The 8,981-nt window shown below is 46.5% G+C and overlaps 1 protein-coding gene across 1 annotated transcript in view; it reads right to left on the bottom strand.

Annotated features, from left to right (window-relative positions):
- The window catches only part of Irag1 (inositol 1,4,5-triphosphate receptor associated 1), a 67,573-nt gene extending 58,859 nt beyond the window's left edge, over positions 1-8,714 (bottom strand). Inside the window, exon 1 of the mRNA XM_055627324.1 lies at positions 8,503-8,714. Within this exon, the coding sequence (XP_055483299.1) occupies positions 8,503-8,691 (189 nt within the window). The 5' untranslated portion in view covers positions 8,692-8,714. The remainder of the gene's footprint in view (positions 1-8,502) is intronic.
- Positions 8,715-8,981: the final 267 nt, after the last annotated feature.

Below are 8,981 nucleotides of genomic sequence, written 5' to 3'. Positions count from 1 at the left end.
CTTCCTTCCTTCCTTCCTTCCTTCCTTCCTTCCTTCCTTCCTTCCTTTTTCTTCCTTCCAACATTCTTTTTTCTAAGTTCCTGTGATACTCTAGGTCTATGCTAAGGATAGAGATGCATGTGCAAAAGATGTGACCCCTAGCCCCAGGTTGTTTACACACAGTTTAACAGGGGAGAGAGAAACAGTACAAGCTGCTCTATTGCTCACAATGGGAACCAAGAATGAACCATCGTGATATGCATTCCTGGCTGTAATTGCCATTTCTGAAATGCGTTCTACTTTGACTTAAGCACTCCTACAGCTTGTCTCATAGCTCTGTGCTGACAGTCCTCTTGACTCTTCCTTCCCAAGCCTCCTCTCTACCTAACCAAGAAAAATCGTCAGTACCCACTCCCCACACTTGAGGCCACTGGTGCTCAGTACAGTATCTTTACTGGCAAGAGGGGGCAAAGAAGACAGGATCATATATGCAAGGAATCTTCAGTTTGAAGCCACACGTAATTGTGACATGACTATGTGACCTTTCACAAATACATATCATCTTAGATCCAGCATCTTCATCTATAATAAGGTAGAGATGATAATATCTAGCGTGGATCAATGAATAGGAGGTACCCAACAATTGTTATCATTATCTCCTACAGTAGATCCTTACTTATAATGCCTTAATGATAACTTCTGGGAAGATAATTCATTTTAGATCATCTTAAAAGGATGCAAGTGGGTGCTAATGTTCAAATATGAAATGTCCCCCACAGGCACAGAAGTTGAATTCTAGGTCCCCAGTGGATAGTGCTGTGTTGGTGGGTGCTGCAAACTTTTTGGGGGGAATGGAGCCTAACTGGAGGAAGTTAGGTTAGCTCACCAGTGTCCTAAAGAAGATACCTTGTCCCCACCCTTTTCCTGTCAGGTTTCACGTTTCCTATTCATTGTGAGGTGAATGGCCTGGCTCCACCACATGCTCCCTGCTCTGATGCTCTGCCTCACTGTGACACCAGTAATGACAGGGACAAGGGGTCACAGACTGAAACCTCTAGAACCATGGTGTGAAGATGAATGATTCTTAAATTCATCCTTGGTGTTTCAATCACAGCTATGGAAGACCAGTTACAGCAGTGAAGAAACACTCTCAAGAAAGATGAAGCCAAAGTCCCAGAAGGAGGGCATGGAGCGCCTCGTTCTGGTTTGGGAGGTGAGCGTATACCGGACTCAGCTGGGTGTCCACAGCTATAAACTAACAATGCCTTTCTGCTGACATTGTGAAGCTACCTTGCATACAACATTGTTGGCTTGGAGAAAGATGGGATGAAAGTCCACACTGAGTGACTACGGAAGGACATCCTCACTCTAGGGGGGCCTTACAAAGTTACAAGGATTATATATGCAGCACCAGTTTTGTGTCCATGTCATTCTGATAGAGGATTGGTTGTTTAGATCCTGGAATAGTCAGTGTCAGTGGTCAACTTGACATAGTGAGAATCATTTGGAATCACCATACTCTGCCACGCTGCTTACACTGCATGTCTGGGATCCAAAGCATTGTCTGCCCCTTATAGAATGTTCTGGCTGCTTAGGGAGCATTACTTTGTCATCTCATTTTACAAGAGGGTGGACCAGTGTGGTGGGCAATAAGCCCCAACTGCCTGAGGGTAAGGACAGGATGGGTCTTGCCTACACTGACACCAACAGAGGGAGAGAACGCCTGATGGTGCTGTGGTGGCACTTACTAGGGATCTCCAACTCTGACCCCTAGAAGCCACCCCTGGTGGCTTTAAGACCAGAGGTTTTCTGGTCTCCACAAGGGACTACTTCCTTAGAGCCTTCACCAGTTACACTTGTCACTGTTGTAGCTCAAGGAAGGAAGGGTTGACGATTCATGACCTGAGGGTGCAGTCCGTAGTGGCAGAGGTGAGATGGCACAGTGGCAGGATTAGGAGGGGGCTGGCCCTATTACATATATAGTAGGAAGCAGAGAGAATTGGATGCTGTTGCTCACTTCTCCTTCTCCTTCTGTTCATTCTGGGAGCCCAGCCCATGGGATAGTGGGCGGATCTTCCCTTATCAGTTAAACTTCCTCTCTGGAAACACCTTCACAGACATACCCAGAACTGCATTTCCAAGGGGGCTCTGAGTCTCAACAAGTTGATGGTTAAAGCTGACCATCGCAGGGCCACGCAGAGGGCTGCGTCTCCAGAGCCCATCTCGACCTCATCACAATTATTTAAAAACCGAGGACAGGAAAGGGAGGCAATGCTACTACATAGTGGAGTACCACAGTGGTCTCCAGCCACAAGAGCTCTGTGTGAGTGGACAGCATAGCTGCTCTGGGAAAACTGGAGGACCTCCGAGCTGTGGGCGAAGCTACGTTTAGTTTGGCAGAGTGTGGTTTTGGAGGCTGGAGAGCCACATTGTGCTATTTTATCATCTTGCTGAAAGAAAATGAAGTCAGCAAATATCTTGGAAGGGTTTGTAACCTGGGCTTGTGCTCCTGGGGAGACAGCTTATAGAGGGAGTTTGATAAGACCCTCTGCCATAAGCTGTAGTGCACTAAAAGTTAAATTTGTTACATTGGATGCAAGTAATCAACCCAGAATGCCCAGGAAACCCTCTCCCTGCCATCAAACTCACATAGTGTCAGATGGTACTATTCAAGATACCTGGGGGATAAAAGACACCAACCATCTTACCCAGTAATGAATACTGCTACAATACTGACCTTCCTGGAAAAATATGCCCACTGACAGAATACTGGTATGATGGCTATGAGGACAACCAATCACTTTCTGATTGAATCTGGACCCTGTCCTCCAGGAAGGATTTTATGCCTGGTGCTATGAACTTGATCAAAAGCCCATGACTTAAGGAGATCATAGACCCTGGGGTAGAACCTGTTATTGTTGTGCTAAATGGTCATACTGTCTAACTGCCTTCTAAATATGTACGTTTTTGCCCATAGATTTGTGCTACTCTCAATTTTGCAGAGAAGCTTCTTTTTGCATTTGGTGGTATTTAATGCAGACACTGTGGCCAAAGTGCTGAGTATAAGTAGCTGTGAGTACTCAGCTATAGATGGGTAACCTTATCAACTTTCCAACATCTAAGGCTCAGGGAACATCTCAGAAGAGGAGGGAAAAAAAGTAAGAATCAGTAGCAGGGAAGGAGAGTTCTAAAATGCTAACTTCTAGACATGACATGGCTGTTGCATACACCAGCTCACAGCAAGTGTGCTTACCTGCACAAGACGTTCATAAGATCAAGCCAGTCAAAATCCCAATACAGCAAGAGAGGAACTCCTCCAGCTCTACCCTTAGCACAGGAACTATTAGCAGCTGATGGCACTGAAGAGGAAGAGTCATTCTCCATCAGGAGAAAGCTGTTGGTAGGTTGGCCATGCCTCTTTATGCATATGCAATGAGCAGTACTAGGTGAATTTGGGGGTTATTGATAAGAACAAAGGACAGGAAATTGGGACAAAGCTAGGTGGGCACAATGGAGACCTGAAGGAGGTCGTGGTGGGTGGATAGGATCAAAATACATTGTATGAATGTATGAAGTTTTCCAAAGAGTAATTTTTTAATCTAAAGCTAAATATATTAATATACTTGAATAGTCACTAGTGCCTGGTTGGCTATTATTATCAAGTGGCGTTGTGTGCAGGGAAATAGAAGACAGAGGTGGAGTGGGGAATGCCTGAGCTGACAATAGGGAGCTGTCCATGAGCTACAACAACCTGTTCCTAAAGGCTTCTAGAAACCCCCAAAGGAAAGGATAAACTTGGACAAGTGGAACCCAGGCTTTTACTGACATGAGGCCCTACACCTCAAGCATGCTGGGCACCTCTGAGGATGCATGCTGTCCCAATGAGTCAGCTTCCTGAGTGGCTTCCGGTCACAGCTCGGGAAATCACTGGGGACTTGATCTCATTGCATATAGGGTCTACGGCTGCATGGTTAAGAAGGGACAGGACAGCATGCATTTCTCCAAGCCTTCTGCTCCAGGCCCCTGCCAACTTCCTTCAGTAATGGACCAATACTTGGAGGTGTAAGATTTAAAAAAAAAAAAAAAAGACGTTTTCCTCCTCCAGCTACTGTGGGTCATGGCGTTTATCCCAGCCACAGAAAGCAAACTGAGACCTGATGTCCAGCTGACAGTCTGTCATTTTGGGGTCCCTAAAGGTCCTAGGCATGTGTCCCAACAGCCTCAACTCAGTCAGAGCCCCTTGAATATAAACTCTGTGTCCTTCCCTGTAGCAGGGGCCCCAGAGAATGCATGCTGCAGAGTCACTGCCGGGAGCCTTTGCTTCACTGTAGTGATTGATTACAGCTCCTAACTAGCAGCTGCAGTGAGGAGATCACGCTAGCTCTCCAACAGCAGGCCTCTTGTGAGGACTCAGCTAGCACTCGGGCTAGTGGTGGGAAATGGAGGGCTGGGACCAGAGCGTTAAAATTAGGGCTGGACCCCAGGGAGCTGTAAACTTGGAAGGATGCTCTGTTCCTTGCCTGCTTTGCAGAGTGGGAATTCACACAGAATGGGGACTTCCGGCTGAACCCTGGCCAGCCTCACTTTCCTGCCTGCCTGGCTTCTGGGCTCTCAGGGAGTCAGGCTTCTGCCCCTGGGGGCTCCAGCTAGCTTGGGAGATCTGAACCTCCCCTGTGGCTGTGCTGCCTCAGGAGCCCAGTGAGGGCAGAAGCCCTTTATGAACCATGCCTGCTCAGCTCCCGGAGAACTCAGAGAGGCCCAGAGCCTGTTAGTAAGACCACGAAGAAAAAGAATGAAAATCTCATGTGGACCTTGAACCTCTGTTTAAGGGTCTAACTGCCTCAGGGCTGAGCTAACCAGGCAGAACAGAAGTGGCAATAGCTAAACTTGTTCAAAGTAACATTGGCTTCCAGGTCTTTGGATGAGGATGCAGAGAAGCTGGGATTCAAGACCAATGTGGTCTGACCACAGAGGTCATAGTCTTCAACCTGTTCTGTCTTCTCTGAGAGACCTGGACCTCTGGATCCCAGCTGGCTTGAGTCCCTCAAGCACCCTCCCCCAGGTTCCCACACTGCCTCAGCCACTGAAACTTGCAAACATATCCATGATAGCCTCTGATTCCTATAAGCCCAGAGACAGAATCACAGCACTTGAAAAGCCTTCGGAGACTTTCAGAACCTACCTCACCATTTTGTAAATATTGGCTCTGGCTCCAGGTCACAGGCAGCCATACCTTGTGGGGACCTTGTGGGCATTCGGGGCTTGTACTGGCCACTCAAGGATCTTACCCTTGACTCTACAGCCGGCTCATGGATTCCTCCCCATGCTGTATCACTAACAAGCTTCACCCAGACCCCGGCCCTCATGCAGCTGTAACCACAAGCAGCAGACAGCCACAGGGGTTAGAAGGCAGTGGCTTGATACGGTTTGAAAGCATTTATAAAACACAAGATTTACTTTTAAGTGTGTGTGTTTGTTTGTGTTGTTGTTTGTTTTTTTGTGTGTGTGTGTGTGTGTGTGTGTGTGTGTGTGTGTGTAGAGGCCAGAAGAGGGTGTCAGACCTACTGTAGCAGGAGTTGCAGGCAGTCATGGGTGGATAATGCTGGGAACTGAACTCAGGTTCTCAATAGTTCTCAGTACCCTCTCTTACACGCTGAGAGCTGCAGATGTGGGAAGAATGGGGCTCCATCTCTACAAGGCGTTAAGCTGTATCTTTGCTGGTCTTTTATTGTGCTTTAGGCGTGTTTTTGTTCGCAGGAGGCATGGAGGTCCTCGTGCGCACAGACCAGTGCTAGGGGAGTCTGGAACGTTAAACACCAAGGTTGTTCCTTCAAAGGAAGGGATTCAGAACCTGCTATCCAAACACAAGGCTGGGAGCAGATGCTATTAATAGCCTGGTGACCTTTGTGCTGTATGTGTGGCCAAGACCACACTGGACCTTCCCTAGCCCCTTATCATACACTCGTTTTCCTCAATCTATAAAACCCATCTTTATGGACACTGTCACATGTACTTTACAAAGAGTTTTGATGTAGGGGCACCCTATCTTTACTTAGCTTCATTTGTGCTTTATTATACACACGAGATTGACATAATTATTACCAGGAAAGTTTCCACCAAATTGTTCTGTGCTTAAATATGCCTAAAATTAACTACTCAGAGTCAGACTCCCAAAGTTTGAACCAACATGGCTACTTAGTCATGTTCAACGGAATGACCTTCTTGTCCACAGATTGTTATTCTGCTCACGGAGGTAGTCACAAAAACCCACATTTAGTCTTGGGTTAACTGGGGAGGTTGCCCAAGATTTGGGATCCAGGTTTTGCCTCAAAATATGAGTTCAATGTGTTACCATTGTTAGTGAAGTGGAGGGGTAAGAGATGGCCATTTTGAGGGGAGTACAGGAGTAACAGGGTTGAAGTGAGCCATCAGGGAATTTGGGAGCAGCCACACTAGAGTCTACTCACCATTGTTTGCCTTCTGTTGTCACTCCCTTTCTTACTATGTCTTATTTGTTATTACTATAATGATGATGATGATTTACACTTTATTCACTTTGTATCCCGATGTAGCCCTCTCCCTCATCTCCTCCTTATCCCACCCTCTTTCTCTTTTCCTCCTTGTCCCCCATTTCCTAGTCCACTGATAGGGGAAGTTCTCTTCCCCTACTATCTGATCCTAGCCTATCGGGTCTCATCAGGACCCTGCCTGGATCCTCTTCCTCTGTGTCCTAGTAAGGCCACCCTGCCTTTTTATTCCCCCAGTCCACAGACCTCAGCGCCTTGAGGGTTGATGGTGAGCAGCACCCACATGGCTCCAGATGGCCCGGGATGGTTGTAGAGCATTCCCTGAACCCTGAGCTATGATCTGCAGACAGAGAGATGGGAGTTTCAGACCCTCAAGGAAAAGGCATTCCCCCACCCCTAAGCTGCCAAGTTCACATCTCAAACTTATGAACTTGAGATACAAAGATACAAGGAACTATTCATTTCTAAATATTTGCTGCCTTAATTCCCACAGTTATAATATGTAAGAAAACAAATGTTATCACAACATGGAGATATTTGTTAAGAATCTGTCCATCTGGAAAAGTGATGCTCCCTCACAAAGTCACAAGCCTGTTTCATCTGGCTCTGGTCAGTGTGGGACCATGGTCAGATACACACATTCAGTGCAAACCAACTATAAAGTTCAAGTCAAAGAAAACAAAGTTGGCGATCTTCATAAACAAGGCCTTTAATCTGAGAGGCTCATATGGAGCTGGGCCAGTGACCAGATAAAGAAAAAATGAGGATGATGGAAAGATAGGTTCTTCAGATGGGAATGACTTCAGTATCTTGGGGAAATGGGTATAGCCTTACATTTTAAACATTCTCTTGATGGCGTTGCTATAAAACAAAATATAAAGAGTATGGTATCTTGTGAACACATTGTTTGGATAGAAAAAAAATAAGCAGAGACTGGAAAGAAAGTCCAAACAGAAAGTCCCAACCATGAAATCATAAGAACTTGAGTTTGGATCCTTTAGCACCCACATGAAAAAGGGCAGAGGTGGTGTGAGAAACAGAGAGAAAAACCCTAGGGATTTCTGGCCAGCCAGTCTTATTGGTGGGGCTCCAGTTTCAGCGAGAGACCCTGCCTCAAAAACTAAAGTGGAAAATAATAGAAGACACCCAACAACAAGCTCTGGCTTCTATGTGCATGAATGCACATGCATAAACTACATATACAGAAACAAAACAAAACAAAAAACACATGAAAAACTCTTGATTCTTTGTTCAACTTAAAAAGTAGCATAAAACCTATACTTTATGATAGACATCTACATATTATAGAGAGCTAAATATAACTTTTCTAATTTCATTTGCAAAATAAAAGCTCAACGATATGTTGTTTGCTGTTGTCCTTCCTTTTGTTATTTGTCCAGGGTTTTTGCTTCATTTTGTTTTGTTTTGTGAGACAGGCCTCAGCCTGTCGCCTAGGCTAGTCTGGAACTCAGAGTGACCTGCTTCCTCAGTTTTCTGGAGGCTGGGACTACAGGCATAAGGCACCATGCCTACCTCAATGAGGGTACTCTTAAGGAACATTTTTAAAAATCATTTTCTATTTTATTATCAACTTTTACTGAAACACTTTCCTATTCTTTACTACGAACTTTTGATGTTCATTTTAAGCAGATTCTTTCAAAGCGGCCTTTGGCTGTGTCTGCTACCCTGTCCCTTCTACATCTTTCTCAAGGGTGGGAAGGAACATCCTGGACCAAGGAGGTTACACCTGTCAAGAAGCCTTATTCACATACTGTATAGATGGCTCCACACTCAGGATTTGTGGGACCCTGGCCCCTTAAACGAACTCAAGGTAGCATATTCTTCAGAGTGAAAGTCACACACCTTCCCCAGGCACCCCCTGCAGTCAGCACTGCAGTTGGAGCACTTTGTGGCCAGCTTCAAAGCTATGGCCTCAGCCCAGAATGCTTAGCTTGGCCCCCACCCAGGCTAGCCATGGGCAGGAAGGGGCACTTACTTGGGTCTGGGCTGCCTGTGGCTCTCCAGGGGGCTCCTCATCCTCAGGAATGTGGGGCATGGCAGCCGCCTGGTTGGAGTGGCTGTGCGTGCCTGGAACCTCTGCTGTGTCAACCCCAAAGATGCTCCAAGAGGCTTGGGCTCCGCAGGCTGGGGAGATGCCAAAAGGACAAGTCAAATTCCTTCCCATCCCTGTCCCAAGCTGGGTTCCATTTCCAGGATCCAAGAGCCACAGATCGGCTGCTTGGTTTTGCATCAACGCGGGAGGTCAGTCGAGGCTAGGTTGGGAGCGGGCATTGGGAACTGCATTCATTGCCTTCTGCTCTCTGGCTTTGTTTACACAGGCAGAGGTGACCTTTTGCATCTAATTTGGTCCTTACAGTAAACGCAGCTATTCCAGAAGAGAAACACTTCAGCTCCTCAAAGCTATAGCTAAGGGAGGACAGCTCACTGAGATCAGCGGCGTTTGCATACCATCTG

This window comes from Psammomys obesus, unplaced genomic scaffold, assembly GCF_907164565.1.
Source record: "Psammomys obesus unplaced genomic scaffold, mPsaObe1.curated_primary_1811, whole genome shotgun sequence".
NCBI classification, from domain to species: Eukaryota; Metazoa; Chordata; class Mammalia; order Rodentia; family Muridae; genus Psammomys; species Psammomys obesus.
Note: the sequence above shows the minus strand (reverse complement) of the source record. Positions and strands in the feature narration are given on the sequence as shown.